The 18165-nt window shown below is 29.4% G+C and overlaps 3 protein-coding genes across 7 annotated transcripts; all 3 read left to right on the top strand.

Moving 5' to 3' along the window:
* Positions 1-164: 164 nt before the first annotated feature.
* LOC105453427 lies at positions 165-2101 on the top strand. 3 transcript variants are annotated; one of them, XM_011695389.1, is made up of 5 exons: positions 165-221; positions 424-516; positions 929-1111; positions 1297-1413; positions 1831-2101. In XM_011695389.1, exons 2-5 carry the CDS (start codon positions 448-450, stop codon positions 1894-1896), a joined length of 435 nt encoding a protein of 144 aa, XP_011693691.1. In that variant the 5' UTR covers positions 165-221; positions 424-447; the 3' UTR covers positions 1897-2101. The 3 variants fall into 3 exon arrangements, with proteins under 3 accessions (XP_011693691.1, XP_011693690.1, XP_011693689.1); XM_011695388.1 differs by having other exon boundaries at positions 165-243; XM_011695387.1 differs by having other exon boundaries at positions 171-324.
* Positions 2102-2254: 153 nt separating this feature from the next.
* On the top strand, positions 2255-6695 carry LOC105453426. 3 transcript variants are annotated; one of them, XM_011695385.1, is made up of 6 exons: positions 2255-2469; positions 2690-2984; positions 4188-4315; positions 4772-4954; positions 5168-5308; positions 5593-6695. In XM_011695385.1, the coding sequence occupies exons 2-6, from the start codon at positions 2978-2980 to the stop codon at positions 5668-5670; spliced, it is 537 nt and encodes a 178-aa protein (XP_011693687.1). In that variant the 5' UTR covers positions 2255-2469; positions 2690-2977; the 3' UTR covers positions 5671-6695. The 3 variants fall into 3 exon arrangements, with proteins under 3 accessions (XP_011693687.1, XP_011693686.1, XP_011693685.1); XM_011695384.1 differs by having other exon boundaries at positions 2255-2494; XM_011695383.1 differs by having other exon boundaries at positions 2255-2984.
* Positions 6696-7016: 321 nt separating this feature from the next.
* On the top strand, positions 7017-12731 carry LOC105453424. The gene is made up of 3 exons (XM_011695382.1): positions 7017-7362; positions 11688-11826; positions 12198-12731. Exons 1-3 carry the CDS (start codon positions 7308-7310, stop codon positions 12349-12351), a joined length of 348 nt encoding a protein of 115 aa, XP_011693684.1. The 5' UTR covers positions 7017-7307; the 3' UTR covers positions 12352-12731.
* The last annotated feature ends 5434 nt before the right edge of the window (positions 12732-18165 follow it).

Genomic DNA, 18165 nt, shown 5'->3' with positions numbered 1-18165 from the left:
ATTAATATATATTAAAATAAGAAATTTTTTACTTTTCATACTTTTTAACAACTCCACAAATAAGAAAACTAATAACTAAGTTACTGGAAAATATTATCAAAAGATATTATACCAATCTTATCTGTATGATAACAATGACGTTTCCCGTATTATCATTTATCGTTTCAGTCAATCGTTAACCACCAATGTAAAATGTTCTAATATATAACTTTATTCTGTAGGTTAGTACAGTTTTCGATCGGGGTACGTACTACATTTAACAATCCACATAAATAAGGATAGTCATGAATAAGCGTTTTAATTAACTGTTTCTTAAATCGATGTGTAAGCAATTGTTTTATTTTACTAATGTCGCTTAATCTTTGCAAAATAAATGGATAATTACGCGTATTAAAATAAAAAAATAATTACCTTTAATTTTAGGACTGACATTAAAACGAGACAACAATGTTGAATATTATCATCAATACTGACTATTTGAAAAGTTGGAACGGAATTTTTAAGTTGCTACAATTGGTATAAGTTATTATTACTTTAATTATTTATTTGTTGATGTAGATTGTTGTTATGATTTCTAGATCAATTTAAATATATCTATAATATAAAATAATTAATTAGTTAATAAAAGTTGTTAATTTTTCAACAGAATAAATAATACTTTTAGATAAAAATAATTTTCGCCGCGATTTAATTAGAATAAATATGTGATTTAAGAAATTTATGTTGTTAAATAGCTTGGCATTTTAAAATAATATTTGAGGTTAAGATTATGTTATCAGTATTATCTTCGCTTTTTGACTGTAATAATTTATAGTTTGTATTTTTTATTAAAAGATTTTGTTGTTTAGTAATAGTATATTTGCTGCTAATTTCTACAAGAAAAAATTATATCTTTTTAATTATAGTATTCTTAATTTGTTATTAACAGGTATTGGGTGCAATTTGCATAGGAATTATCAGTAATAGCTTTAATACTACCAGTTTCTCTATAAGACAAAAAGAATGCTTCTTTCTTATTGCAACATCTAGTTTTTTTAATATCACTTTTATTATTTTTATCAGTTACCTGGTGTCTCCCCTTACTATAGCCATTTTACCTAAAACGGTTCACGTAAGTTATTTGAAATATATAAATAAAATTAACTTATTATTTCATTCATTCTGTTTCTCTTATTCATAAAAGAAAAAAAAGGCCTAAAACGTAATTAAGATAATTTAAAGAAGGCTATTTGATGTAATGTTAGATGTTATTTTCGAAATTATGTTGACTGATTGACACTTTTTTTAAACTTTCAGGAACGCTTTTATAATTTTTTTGCAGTCGTAATAGTATTTGCGGCCTCAGTAAGTCTGATAATAGAAATACATACGATTGATAAAATATCTAATTATGAGGCGTTATTAGCAGCTTCTGTAAGTATAATATTATATTTGTAAAAGTTAATTGTGATACCAAAAATTGAAATTATTATAAGTATATTTACATAAACACATACACACGCATCGCAAATAAAATATTAATTAATTCTTATATATTCACAAAATAAAGAATGATTATAAAGAATGATTTATTAAGTTTAGACATATAGCATTTTTGCTTCAAAAGTGATACATCTAAAAAAAATTAAGTTTTCTAGACTTTTGATTGACATTATAATATTTACCTACATAACTCATTCATGGTAATAATTAAAATAAAAAAAGATATGTTTTTTAGCTGTGCTACTTTTGAAGTAAACGTATCACATTTACTTATTAATTAATTACTTATTAAATTTATACGTGTACCTACTACTTCTATTGTGAACAAATTTGTTAATTTTTATCTAGATTTGCGGTTTGCTAAACAGTATTTTATATGCCTTCAGCGGAGGCATCGCCCATATGACGAGATGAATGAAATAGTTTAATTAAATTATTGCGAAGAGTGAAAATGAATAATATTACTGTACAAGTTGTATTATTTTACAAGCTAAATTTATACATCTTTATTTATTTAAATTAACGTAGAAAAACATTGTACAATGAATTTTGACTATTATCTGATATGGTATGGCATTTACTTGATATTTTTCACAAATATATACTAATCTATCAAATATTTTTCTAATAAACACGTATTTATATGTAAAATTAAAAAAATGCGAGCCCTTATCTTTCTTTTATTTGTAAATACAATTATGTTTTATAAAAACTATAATTAAATACATACTTTTATGTTATTACCTTTCATTCAAACTTTTTTTTACGTTTCTGTCAGCTGCTCCGAGCGATCAAAGCGGGTAAAGCATTCCGAGTTCTGGCATAGCACGTGCCAGAAATAGACAGTAATTTCCCTTGTGTTGAATGCTATGCGGGGGGTGCAACGACATTCAGACTTTGTGGATGCACAGGCTTATACCCTCAGTCAGTTTAAAAGTATCGTCGATCGTAGGCGTGTTCTCTGTTCTCCTAAAAATTGCTATAAGAGTTGAACATTAGAAATGATTAAATTGTAAATAAAAATTTTAAATTAAATTGTAAACATATTTAAATCTTTGAATACGTATATTACTGTCCTTTTTTACTTATTAAATTTTTTTACTTATATTTGTATTAAAGATAATTTATAAACTAGTTTTTCTTCTTGTTTATAGACAAATTTAATAAAATTTATTGTAATAAAATATTATTTTTTTATTGTGCTTAGGCAGTGAATATAGTTTATTGTGTACCGGATTTATGTTTCTCATTTTAATTACTACAATAAGACAATTATTTGAAGAAATATTATTTTTGAGTGTAAGTGGACAATTGTGTTAAAAATTATTGGAGGAAGTGAAAGAAAAGAGAAAGCAGACGGGCATTTAAATATTAAGTGGAGGGACCATAATAAAGAGCGTTGGAGAGATCATAAACGAGACATTTTAACGAAAGTTGTAATTGAGTGTACAAGGACAGGCATTAAGTTAATTGTCTGCAGCACGAAATCATAGGCATGCACGGTATGGGACCTGTCTTTGACTACCTATATATTAGTTGCTCTTTTTTCACATGGCTTTGCATGTAATAAACATCACGCGCGCTCCAGTTAGCTAAATGGCAAAAAATCGAAACACGAAATCACATTTGGATGACAAGACAGGAAAAAAAGAGAGATGGAAAGACATATGTTGAGCTGTTTTATTACGTTTAGTAAGTGCAGAATTAAATTGTAGTATAAAAAATGTGTATGTATAAATACACAATAATGAAATAAGGACAACAATTGTTTGAACACTTTGAACATATATATGTATTATGCAATAAAATATAATATAATATACAATACACATACAAAAATAATATCAATATAAAAAAATATAAATCAAATAAAATATACATATATATTATATAGGTATTACATAATATTGTTGCCCACTGAAAGTTATTTTTTTTGTTAATGTGCGTCTCAAATAAGTCTTTTTGCTTTGATAATGTAATGTATAATATTTAGTTCATAAAATAATTTTACTTGAAAATAAAATGTTATTAATTTAAATATATTTGTGATTTTCTAGTATTTCTAGTTTTTTAATGTGTGCATCAAAATTAACAAATAATGTAATAGAATTAATATTTCTAAATATGTAGTAGCTTTGATCATTGTTGGAATAATATCTTTTATTTTTAATTTATTTTGTAATTTGAAAACATTAAAAACTTTTTCGCTTACCGCAACTACTGTACAAGTGTCAATGGTATGAGATCATAAATAACCAAAACTTTTTCTGTTTATAAATTGGGAGTTTACTCTTTCACATTGATTAAAGAGGTGATAAGGCAATATACTGTTATTAAATTGTTAATGTCAAACGTATCGAATAGACAATTTAATAGTCATAATTTATACATGATATTATATATATATACTTATATATATATATATATATAATGTCCGTAATTCTTCTTCTTTTTAATTGCTTTTCCTGATAAATCTGGAGTCTCACGATTTCTGGTTGTATTAAGTTATTACATTTTGAATTTGATATTGAACTGGTGAACATATAGATTTGCTATTATACGTGAGTTCGTAATATATCGAAGTATCGGGGATTTGCAACTTATTGTTAGTTAACGGAGGCGCGCGTGAGATTTATTATAGCGTGAGAAAGGCAACTGGCAGTCCATTAGTATATAGTCAAAAGTCAAAGAGAACTTGTAATCAGGAATCAGGATGTCATCCTCTGGTACGCATGGCGCAGGCGGTGTTGGTTGCTGCTGTTTTAGATGTTGCACGTGTATACACGTGGAATTCTTAAAATCTCTGCCAGGAATTATGAAAGTTTGCGAAACGGTAAATTGTAGTTGCACGTACATTATTTAGTATATGCAAAGCTCTATACATATAACATATACAGGTTGTCATTTTTCGAAAAAAATGCTTAGTACAAAAGTTTCATATTTTTTTGTGTAGAACCCAAATATCCAATAAAAAAATATTATGTTCTATTTTTAAAAGTCGACTTCCGCTCTGAATAGGCCATTTCCGTTTGGAACCGGAAAACATCACTATTAGATAGAGCATACCTCGCTTACTTATCAAAATTTTTGGGATTATAAAAATCACTTCTTTCGTTTTTAAATGGATGGCGTGGTCTGCGACACTCTGTATAATACATATAAGAATTATAAAGAATACTAATAATATTGTATATGTATTATGTATATATGTATATATATATAAAACTTTTAAATGTATAAAATTAATTTTTTATAATATCTATATAGAATAATTAAAATGTGATTCCAGATAATTAGTGGATTAATTCAAAGTTTGCTCATTAATTATGGCTTAAGATACAGTTCATCCATTGGATCAGCTTTCGAAGGGTCATTGACCACAGCATCCGCGTGTTTTCTGATTTCCGCTCTATTACTCCTTTGTTATATAATTTCCGAAAAAAGTTACAAGTTAATTCGATCGTCACTTTTGGTATGTATTTGTCTATCTTACAAAATAATAATGAACTATGTAATATAATATTAAATATAAATTTAAAGAGACACATTTTATATATTCAATTATCTTAAATAGTTACTTGTTAAAGTATTAATATTTACACTTATTGTCATAATTTAAACATTGTTTTTATTGCCATTAATTTAAGAATTATGTGTTACATGATTTCTTTTTTATCAATGACAGGAGATGATGTTCAATTCTTTAGCCTGCTTCCTGTATTTAAGCTCAGCATCTTATTTAGCTTTTGCAACTAAATTATTTCTGATGGCCGAGTATTATCTGAAACCCGGCTTCGACGTTTATCCTGCCATGACAGCCGCTTATGTAAGTTTATTAGTGCAATTGCAAATCGTGAATTTAACGCTTTCACTAATTTGCGTCATTATTTGTTCACCTAGCCAGAGACAAGAATTGAGAAAAGGAATTACAGTAATTTTTGTTGATATAATTTTGTGTCTGAGATATGATATATCTCTATAATAAGCAATAAAAAGCGAAACTTTATTAAGAAAATGACTAATATTGACTAATATTGAAACAGAATACAGATATTTTTAATTATTTGGGAGCATTTTTAAGGATGTTAAAAGTAATTTATTTATTTGCAGATTCTAAGTGGCGTCGTGGGAGTATTGCACGGAGCAGATGCTTATTTGTCCTTTGTGCATTACAAAACCGGAAGATGAATTACGATAATCACGGGAATGCCAGCTGTATAATTCTGCAATGATACGTGGCAATTGTATAAATGCCTACACATTATGACAATTAATTGTAACACACGGATCTCCTCGAAAAAGAATTGAGTGCTAGATTGGACATCGACTTTACTGACTTTATTGATAATATAATTAAATATTATTAATAATTATAATATATGTAATAAAATATATAATTATTAATAATATTATTTAACTTAATTATTAGTAGAATTATTACACTGACCCATCGGTAATATCATTAAATTATTCATATATTTATATAACAGATTAATAATTTGACATTGCACATATTATTACTTTTTTTTCATAAATTATTCTGCATGACGAAATTGTAGTTAAACGTGATGAATCGGAATAAAATCAATTTTACGGATTACGATTTTACGGATTTGTAATCGTAACATCCATTTACAATATTGCTTATCAATTTGAGGCGTATCTGACGTGTTTACTGAATCAATATTCCGTTGAAACTTGGTGCGTCATAGTGCTGTCGCATATGCCTAACAAAATGGATAGCATTTAAAAAATAATCGATGATTCATCTTGAGACTTATTCAGTTTCATTACGTTAATGCGTATGTGATATGAAATAAACATCGGTAAGAAATATTAGGAGAGCATTCAATTGCCGCTTTGACGTCATATTGCCAAATATTAACGAGCTGCAGTCTCAAAAGAATTAAATCTGAAATTATTAACGATTTGGATACATCGGACTTTAAATAATATCTTATTACTCGGTACTGGTATTATAGCGTTTATTATAATAGAAATTATATATAAATAAGTCTTTTCAAGAATTTTCGCGTATACCCAGAAATATTATTAATATTTCCGTTGGGAATTTATACAATTTACATTTATATAAATGCAGACAATCAAATATGTTTATATTTATTTATCGTTATGATTTACGATTGAGAGAAGTAAAACTTCAGGAATTTAATGTAATTATTTTCAAAATATTTACAAATACTTCCAAAATATTTTCAATTTATGGATTTAATTTCTTTTATGCGAAAGCCGTTTGTTTCTTTGTCAGTTGTGTCTCACGTTCCCAGGGAACTGTACAAAGAGTTTCAATTCGTACCAGGGTATACCTGGACCCGGGATGGTGAATGGGAATCGCACGGATCTCGCGGACCTTGCGACGTGTCTCTACCGGGTTTCTCTCTCTCTCTCTCCTTCCCCCCTCCCCCCCGCCCCGCTCTGCCTCTTCCGAATCTCATACATGTGCACGTTTGTGACGTGCATGTTTGTGTCTGTTTCACTTCCTCAAGTGCCCTCCTCTTCCTCACACTCGCTATACACGTTCTTCTTTCCCTTGCTCGGGCCACGTTCTTCTTTCCTTTCCGTCACTCTCGTTGGCGCCTCGCCGAGTGTATCGCACGACCGCGGGCGTGCGGCTGACAGTTTACCTCAAGATCTCGATCCGGTTGACGCACTGCAGGGAGTTCGGAGCTGCTCCGAACTATTTGAAACCGTATTCACTCCGTTTCCTGCCGACCTTTTTTTTCTCGTTAATCGGGATAACGTGGAACGAGCAGTGGAAGAAATAAACTGTTCCCTTTTGGTTCGCGAAGGAGAAGTGACGAAGGATGGAAGCGCACGTTAGAAATATAAACGGCAGCATAAATACTGCGTCAACAGAAAGTAAGTAAAAAGTAATCAAGGATTTTCCCGAATTATTACTATTTAATGACGGTCCTACTTATCAAAGTTCAAGTTGAGGAAGTTTCTGATGTTACGTGCTCAGATGACGGAGAGTGTAAATATGCATAAACACCGCTAATAATAAATTATTATAAAATGTATTTGTGTTTATTTGCCAAACTAAACACAAGTTTGGTAACTAAATAAATAACTTAAATTTTCTACAAGATTAATCTCAATTTCTGCGGATTTACGTATGGCAATCATACTGATGCTTAAAAGAATGAAGATATTAAATAATATTTGTTTGAAGAGAGTTCGAAGAGAGCATTTCCGAAAGAAAATTTAAATTTTTGCTCAAGCGATTTAGAGCTTTTTGTACGTCGAAAAAACTTAAGAATTTAAGAAACTGCAATAAAGATAAAGGCGTAAGTATTTCTCCAATATAGATAATAAACAATTATGATACCGCTCAAATACTTTTATTGCAATGCGGATATACACCTCCGATTGTGAGAGATACTGAGACTGTTGCCGTTACAAAAAACAGTAAAGGGTAATAAATGCTTGTTTCGCTTTAACGAGAATATCGGCATTCTCGTTAACGGGATAGCTTAATTATTACGAACTAACAGCAAAGTGCATGATATGCTTACAGATGTTATCGCATTTGTCGAACGTCAATCAGGGCCGCATATAATAAGCAATTATAAATTGCCCGTGTTCCGTCAATTATCCAATCAATCTTAATCTCAAATCTTTGATCTTTATTATTTAATCAACCTTTAAATTGTCACAATGAACGTCAATATTTTATCCGATATGCGATAATGCACAGATTATCAAAAATATTTAATAATTTTATTAAGAAAATTAATAGGTACGCGAGTGAAAATACATAAATTATTGAAAGTAGGGCTTCGTGAGTCGATATAAATAGATTTCCATTTTCAATGTTTTGTAAATTCGATTCATTTACGAAACTCGACATGAAGAAGGCATCGATGCATTGTATGTTTGTCAAAAACAATCGAAGATAAGGAATCTTTAATGTGATATGATATGATTAACGAAAGCAGGCGATGTAAAATGTGGAGACCAAAGGAAGGAAAAGCGAACGTAAGAACTTGGAAAGTAGCCCGCGTCCTAGACAAAGCAGAGTATATGGTCATTCAGCATCCGCGAGATCTGTAATTAATCCTCGCCGGAACCTTGAGAGACTCTCGCGTATGATCGGATCGGACTCATTGCCAACGAGAGACGGTCGAATCGTAAACGCATACGAGCATTCCGATCTGTGTATCCGTCGTCGCGTTGCACATTGCGGAATCGCGTCACGTGTCTCATGCCGATGCTCCGAGAGCTGAGACAGCTAGCAAATAACGGTCGCGAAAGCGCCGACTCGAACGAAAAACTGGTGATACGACGACGAGACAAATTCCGCGGGGGCGCATCAGCCGCACGCGGACGAAGGAAATTCCACTCCGGAAAAAGTTGTCACGCGAAGAGGCACAAACCTACTTCGCGGCACCTGTCTTTCGCGAGATCGCAGCTGTTACTCCTTTATTTTTTAATATTATAAATTTTACTTTAGTATGTATTTAATTTATATATACTTTTGTCTATAGAAAAAATTATTTATTAACTTTTTTATCATTTTTTAATTTTTGAGAAAAATTTACATAAATTGATTTTTCGGTCTCTTAGACGTAGATATGTAGTTGTTTATATGTTCTCTGTGCAAATCAAATTATCGCTGTAAAAGCGAAGTATATCTAGGTCAAACGCACTGTCGTCAAGAACGTTGGAAGCGAAATATAATGCCACGATAAAATGCAATTGTGGAAAATTTTTTAAATACCGCAATTTTCACTTGAGATAGTACATTTCTCCTAGTTTTCATACGCGTTTAACCTATTTATATGTTTGCGTATACTTTTTATATCTTTAAACGTTTTAAATGCTTTAAGTTAGACTTTAGATAGCTTAAAACAGACTTAGTTTTCTTTTAAAGGACATTTATTATATATATGTATATTTTTATATTTTGAAACGCTTTAAAATAGTTTAAATGGACTTAGGTGAAGAACTTTGTGCAATTAAGAATACGAGAGTAATGTTTCTTTCCGAAATCAACGGTGATTCTGACTGGTGTAATATTGTTCACAGTGCTATTATTCACAATTCGATGAAAAAAAGTTCTTTTTTATGGTTGTTTTTTCTGCGTATTGTGAACCGAAAAAAAAAACTGTTTAGCACGCGACGAACGGATTTGATTTGCACTTGTAATCCCATTACTCGATTTTCGAATCGGCACGTTTTAAAGAACGCATATTTCATAATTTTTTTAAAGTCTGATGGTAAGAAAAATCGAAATAAAACACGTTAATCTTAAATTTTTCTATTGCATCATTGATTATATTTGTCTGTGTACTATGCCAAATATGAGATCTATAGTACTATAGGTTTACTTTAATATTTTAAATATGCAATATTTTATTTGCAAATATCGGTGAATAATACAAATAATAAACAATTATGTAAACTCGTGAAACTTATTGGATATTAGAGCAACGTCAATTTCAATGAACAAAAGCGTGTAGCATAGCGGAAACGCCTCTCGTTTATGGTTACTCGTCTCTGATTAATGTGGCATATCAGCACGTGTGGAGAGCACCTTTCTCTAGGAAGCAGAATAATTCTGATAATAACCAACGGAAACCAACTGTTACGCGATAGTGAACAGAAAGATTACAAGCATTACATTACATTAAAAATTACAAGCGAGTATGGCTCGATCTGTAGCTAATTTTTTTTTACGCAAAAAACTCTTGGCAGAATTTTACATTTAGACATATGACAGGGCTAAGAAGAATCACAAAACACTATCCACTTTAACAGTAAATAATTCATCAAAATCTTTAATTGTTTGTTTTCGATATAAAAGCTAAATAAACTTAATATATTAAAATTATTAATAACTTAATATGTATATTAAAATTCCAAATAATTCCAAAAGAAATAAATTAATAATATTATATCTATTTGAAAATGACAATTGACATTTTCCGTTTTTAACAATTTTCTTAATAATTATTTGTCAATATATCCCAACATTTAAATATCAAAGTATAATTATATAAGATATATGTATACATGGTTTGTCGTAAAAATAGTTTGTGTGCAGGGTACGTAAAAAGGGCCAGGAAAGGAAAACAGCGGTCGAGGCAATTGGCAGGGGATCCTAGGTATACAGCCTGATCATTCTCATTGTCAGTTGCCGAGTCTCTCTAGCAGTCGATGCCGTCAGCAAAGTGCGTTGTAATTTTTATGTCTTGTCACGGACGAAAACTCAACAGTCTTGAGCAGCGATTAAATTCTACGTGAAACTGAAAAATTTGGTTCCGAAACCAGTAGAGATATTGAGAACAGCTTATGGCTATATACGCTGCTTTGTCTTCAGAATTTGATCGTGTAACGCTGCTCAAAATGCAGCACAGTCTTGAACAGCGTTCGAGACTATGCTGAATTTTCGCTCGTGATAAGACACAAAAATTACAAGAATGCTAGAAAAGCTCGGAGACAACTGAGAAGGATCAGACTGTATACCTGAGATCCCTGGCCAACTGCCTTGACCGCCGTTTTCCTTTCCTGGCCCTTCTCACGTGCACACAAAAACTAGTCTCATTACTTTAGGGACAAACCATGATGTATAATAATTTAATTATATAATTAAATAAATTCGTATAGTATATATACGAGTAAATTAAATATAAATTAAATAAAGTAGTAGTACAAAATAGAGAAGTATGTACAATCATTCAGTCATGCAAATTATTGAAGTTGACTGATGCTAAACATTTATACGACTGAACAATCGGCTATTGTGCAATTTGAAGCATCAACGCTACAATTACAGTAGAGCATAGGTTTAATGTTCACGCTCGCATAAAAGACATCGGTTCTTATCGGATATCACGCACGTTACTGTATAATCCTTGACGTTCCATCGCCGGCACGTTTTCCCGTCTCTGAACGCATTCAATCCTCTCAGTTTGCAAATGATTATGAAATCCCAATGCGTGCTAGTTAAGAAAAATATCTACAAGGGCAGCCTTTGCTGTCGCGCATAACTTTCACGTGTGCCAATGCAAATCCGAACTGCTCATTTTTCACGTTCTTTCTAGTGCTATCTTCTAATAAACAGTCACGTTTTACTAAGAATTGGAAAGAAGTAAGAATCATCTATAATCGATAATGAAAAGTTTAGGTATACTCATACGTATTTCAAAACATTGCAAAACGTTTTCTCTTTTTTTTTTCAGCATACGTTCCTACGTCAGATACGTCCCTCACCGTCGAGGAGGAAGATGCGATTGTGACGTTAGTGGTCGTTGTTATCGGCATCATCGTTGCCATGGTGGTACTGTTCTCGATAGGTATCTTCATAGACTGCAAACACCAGTACGTAACAATGATCCTTTTTCAAAACATCTGCATTTTGTTGGTCAAACAATTTTCGCAAATAACAGCGTCGTACGTTTGTTAAGGCGTCGTTCATTAGTATGCGCAACAGGAATGTTCTTTTATTTAGGTAGACAACGTTAAACTTAAGTGGCCCCTGAACGATCAATATTGATGCTTCCGTTAGACAATTTAAAACAAACGTTTAATGTAGCCTCTACGAGTTTAGAATCAAAAATATTGTACAGTAACTGTTATGCAATAATATTGATCGTCTAGGGGCCGCTTTATTAGGCAGGATGATGTGTATTTATATCATAAAGGAGCTCGTAAAATGAGGATGATGTTAGTTAGAACGAATATTATTGCAGAGAAAAAGATTCCATGAAGAGGAGAAAATTGAGGCTGAAAATGCCGCCGTTCGCACAAAGAGACCGGAAAGACGACGTGAAAGCCTTGGCTTCAAATATGTATCCCAACGGCGCCGGTGATACCGGTTTCAAGACGAGGGATGCTATAGTTTGATGTTCGGTAGAATTACGGAAAATTCGCAAAAATTACGATACACGTCTTATAAAGATTCTTTATAAAAAATTTGAGACCTATGAGTCTTATAATGATTAGGTATTTAATATTAAAAAGTGTAGAAATGTTTTAGAACTCTCTCTCTTAGTCATTATTTTTAAAAATGCTTATTGTTTATCAAAAATACGTAATTTAATGATTTACGTATTTACTTCGTAAACAGAGTTAATAAACGTGAAATAGTGGATACGATGATTTACAATTAAAGCTAATCCGGGCAGTAATACACTTATCTTTCGTAACAAATGATATATATTTAGACAAGTAAGTTAAATAACGCATAAATAAAATAGTCAAAATGTTAATAAAAAATATGGCCTCTAATAAAATAGAATTCAATGAATTTAAATCAAGTTGAGATAAAAATTGTTTGCATAGGAACAAAAATTTGTTTTATGAACACAAATTAACATATGTTCTCATTTTACAAATTTATAGCACAATATTCTTTACATAAATATTCTGTCCAACACGTGATGACATGCGAAGAAACTATTTTGTTTGGAGTACAGAATAAACATTTTGTTTATTTTTGCCATCATAATTCGTTATAATTAAGACAGTGTTCCAAAATTCTGAATAATTAGAATGCCTATGTGCTTTTTTTTAAACTTATTTGTTAATCAATCAGTCGATTAATTCGCAAAATATATATTCGTGTAAGATTTCTATAACATCGTTTTAGATTTAAATGCATGCACATTTTACGCGAAGTAATATTTTGGAAGATGACGTCAATGTCAGTGAGCAGCATTCTTTGCGCTTCCATTTTGGTCGGAATGCGTGCATTTTTTTAAATATTACACGTATCGGAGAACATGCTCAATATACGCGAGAGCAATCTTCAGTTCGTATAATATCACTCTGATGTGCTCTCTTTTCATTCCCTCGATAAATTCCATTCACATTCACAACGAAATAAAACTGTAAGTGCATATTAAATAATAATTTAAAATGAAAAAATTCCGAGAATAAACGTAGGAATTTAGATATCGTAAGTTGAACCAAGCTTAAGCGATTATAAAAAGATTTATATATATTATTTACTCTTCTGAGAGTTTATTTACTCTCATACTGAGAGAGTTCTTGACATGTCTCTTGCTGTGATTTACAAATCGTTATTTAATTGAATTTGCGATAAATATAATCGCGTTTGCGATTATGTCAAATCTAAATTTCTGATGTTGCTGAAAGCAATCGTATACGTAACATTTAATTCCTCATAGCTTAGAGTCACAAGTTTGTTAATAATATAAGAAAGTAAAACTATAGTAAAAAAAATTCGATATCAAATTTTATAAAATTTTATCATAAAGTACATAATTTTTATAATAACAATAGCATTATTTATATGTAAGAATAAATATATTTAATCTGATATAAAAGAATCATATATTTAATCTGATATAAAAATTAGCTCATACAATTTTTTGCGATTGTTATCGATATAATTAAGAATGTTTTATAGTTAAGATATAAATAATAAGAATAATAACAATATCATAATTGTAATATTTATAGTCAAATATGCGAAATACGATGTTCTTATTGTTTTCTAGCTGTATAATGTAACAAACGATTCAGTGTGTTCAGAGTTGTAAAAAATTTTTTTAACTGCAGTGCCTTTCACGAGAACCGGATGCAAAAGCACGTTTTACGCTAAACTTAACTGTGATCTAAAAATATCCGTTAGTTTATGTTGATGATAATGGGATATCGGTTATTTATAAAATAATATTTTCGATTCTACATACATATACTCAGCGCTTTTCAGCATGAAGCAAATGATAATACAAAAAAGAAATAAGGCGGAGACAGGTAGTATCACATACACTTCTAATAATGTCATAGTAATATATATATGACCCTTTTAAAAGTCAAATTAATTAACTCCGTAAAATGAAAGCAGAAATAATCATTAATATTATGGACTATCATCTATAAAAATTAATAAATTTGCAAAAAGTGGAGTTGGCTTGACTTAGCTTTTGAGAAGCTTATTATAAACGAGTGTATATAAGCAAAACAGTGTACACAATGTAAAACAGTAGACACGGTTGTGTCTTGGCACTAAAGAGAACGCGCGCGCCAAATCGGATTGTGTATATGATACGAAAGAATATATTTAAAGTAACGTATAAATAAGCGTGTTTTATTGTTATAACCGAAGAAAGAAAGTAAATAACATGTGTGATAGTCTTAAAAGGGATGTGATATCACAGTCATGATATCTACTACGTTCTTCTGAACAGAATCTCCAATTTTATTATCGATATTATAAATAATTCTAATGCAAAGCATATACTCTTTATTTGCAAAGACTGGCTGTAATAATCCGAAATCTGCCGAATTGATAAATAAGTATAATTAATTTTTTGTAATTAAAAATAATTTATGACTTTTTTTATACAGCAATACATAGATTGAAATAAATTTATTTATAATCGATGTATCGAGCAAATTTATTCACAATTCCACAAATGAAGAATAAGAAACTTTTTTATACTTACCTTAAATAAAATTTATACCGTTATATTAAAGTATTTTATACAGAGACGTTAAAATCGTGCGGAAAGAAATTTTATATGATCACATGATGCGCATATAAGTTGTACGGTATATGTTATTCAGCACTTTTCACGCTAAAAAAGATATTGTTTAAATTGTTATCATTAAATAAATTATAAATATTATAAATTACAAAGAAGAAAATTATAAATATTATGTTTATAACAAATGTATATTTTGCATTTTGCACATCAATCATGTAAATATTAGGAATGTAATTAAAATTTGTTTATATATAAATCTATATTATCTCATTTTTAATTATAACTATATTATTCTTATCACTAATTCATTTTCTAATGATATATAATCTGCTTATTCAGCCTAGTAACAATATATTTTTTATAATATAACTAATTCAAACACACATACACACATACGCGCGCGTGCGCGTGCGCGTAAATACACACCTATTATACCACACACATATTACATATCATTTTCAAATTTAAAATATATATAAAATAATAAAAATATTCTTGTTTTATAGTGTAAAACATGGTGTCAAACAATCGTTCTTGAGTTTCACGAATTCTTACATATCTATTACGTATTACGTTATATGATTACATTACGCCGAATACTATTTTACGAACGTCAAATCACATGGTCCATCCATGATATGGTTGTATAGAGTGTCTCAGATCACTCATCCATTTAAAAACAGGAAGAGGTTTTTTTTTATCAAAAATTCCAACAATTTTGATAAGTAAATCGTGTATGCTGTATCGAATGGTGATATTTTCAACTTTCGGTTCCAAACAGAAATGAGCTATTTAGAGCCCATAAAAAATATTTCATTTCAAATATTTCATTTAAAAAAATCTATTCCATTCTGAATGGTCCATTTCCATTCGGAACCGGAAGTTGAAAATATTATTATTTGGTAGAGCGTACCCGATCAAAATTTTTGGAATTTTTAATAAAAATCATTGCCTTTGTTTTTAAATGAGTGGTTTGAGACATCCTGTATAACCAAGATAGTTGCTGATATCGGTATAATGCAATAAAAATAATTACTAGATTATTATGAATGCATTTAATAACTACTCTAATGACACAGTAAAACAATTTGACATATTATAAATGTTAATTTTATTAAAGAAATATGTTTCCATAATTTGTTCCCAACTCGGTATGGCCGTGTTCTGATATACATTGTCAGTGGACACTATAGTTTGCGATACTGTAAATTTTCAGCAATGTATATCGGCAGTGTATATCGGAACACGGCCTACGTTGCATTTTTCGTATTAATTTTTTTTACACAATATTTGTGTTGCTTTCTAACCTATTCTTATATTAAATTAACACAATAATTTGAGTGGGTCGTTCGGATGACGTGAAATGTATTCAAAATTTAATACAAATTTTTCATACAATGATAACAAACGGAATTACAACTATAAATTATAGGTAGTATCTTATAATTAAACGTAATTATATTTGTGTGTATATATGTGCGTAACGTGAGCGCAGGCGAGTCTATGTATACATAACGTATTTTAAATTTTGTTAAAATGTATACGCGTATCGGTAAACACTGGAAATCATAATTCTTTTGTACTTGAATTGACGTGATTGTAATGCTTGCAACATAAAAATTTAAACTACGAATTAAATAACATGGTAGGAATTAAAAGTATTCATAAATTGTATAGTAATCAAATGAATATTAAATTTATATTTATAAGGATAAATCTATATTCATAAGTATCACGTTGTATAATTTAGTATCATTTTCCAAAAATCCTTACATATACTTGCATTGCAATATATATAATACTGAAAAGATCCGATAAAAATATATATTCGCACATTTTGACAAAAAACTCAAATTTTTGTAAACATAAAAACTAAATTCAGAATGAATTTTTATGTTTTATAATGTATTTTATACGTATCTCATATGGAACTTTTATACGCAAACTGTTAAAACATACATTACATAATCATAATTATTATGAAAAATAAATCTGTTAATATTATTATTTTATTATCATTATTACAATAAAAAACAGTACGCTTTAATTGTTTATCGAGAATTAAAAAGAGGTTCCAGGTAATCGATTTTTGGATTTATCATTCTAAATTATTAGAAACATTTTATTATTGTAAAGTTATTGAAATCAGATGATTTTAATTTAAATGAACATATTTGATGTCTGTTTATCTTGTATATTGCAGTTGCATAACTTTTTTGAAGAACAATTATGTATTTTTCTTACATTCATTGATCTCATTATTCTGTGCATAAAAATATTAATGTTTGATTATTTAATATAAAAATTAATAATTTATTAAGTATTTTATATTTTATATCAAAATGCGTCAGAATAAAATATAAAATATTGTAAAACTATTAATTTTCTCAAAATTTTACTTTAATATTTATATATGTAATCATAATACTCAGAGAAATAATATTATGTAAAAAAATCATAATCAATTTAAAAAAATGGAGACAACTTTCATACGACTTTAATAATTAATTTTTTTCAAATATTAATTTAGTATTAATTTGTTCTTCTTAAAGCCATACAACTTTTGTCTAAACATTTTCTTGTATTAAAAGTTAACAAAATAATTTGTAAACAATTTTATCACAATGTATTATAATGTCTTACTTCAATGCTTTGTAAAAATTCACATATTTTACATGTATTATATGTATGGATATAATAAAGGAAGGGGGGGAGGCAAATAGTGTCACTTTAAATTTCTCCTCTTTCACGCGTCTATTTTATCACTATTCATTAATATAAAGACAATTCTCAAGTATCTAATCATCTTCTAAAAAAGTCATAAAAATCAAAAACCAAATATAACTAGCGGAGAAGTTTAAAATTTTGCATTCGTGAAATAAGATAAAACCTGAATCTTTTTTTAATATTTGAAGTTATATTTTCTTAATTGCTGAATCGTTGAATAAGATCTAATCTATTCTATGTTATACGATACTTTTTTCTCTATTTTGATATAATTCCTATGCTTGTATATTAATTTTATTTCTCTCAGTAAAGTTTTAAAAGTAAAAGTGGTAGTTCCTGGGGCAAATAATGACAATTTTTAGTTGGGTAAATAATGACAAGTCAAAAAGCTTTTTTAATATTTGAATATGATTTTTCTAATTCATTTGGGATAATATGAAATTAATTACAAGGCAAGATCCAGAATAAATATGAT

This window comes from Wasmannia auropunctata, unplaced genomic scaffold (assembly GCF_000956235.1).
Source record: "Wasmannia auropunctata unplaced genomic scaffold, wasmannia.A_1.0 LD336000.1, whole genome shotgun sequence".
NCBI classification, from domain to species: domain Eukaryota; kingdom Metazoa; phylum Arthropoda; class Insecta; order Hymenoptera; family Formicidae; genus Wasmannia; species Wasmannia auropunctata.
Note: the sequence above shows the minus strand (reverse complement) of the source record. Positions and strands in the feature narration are given on the sequence as shown.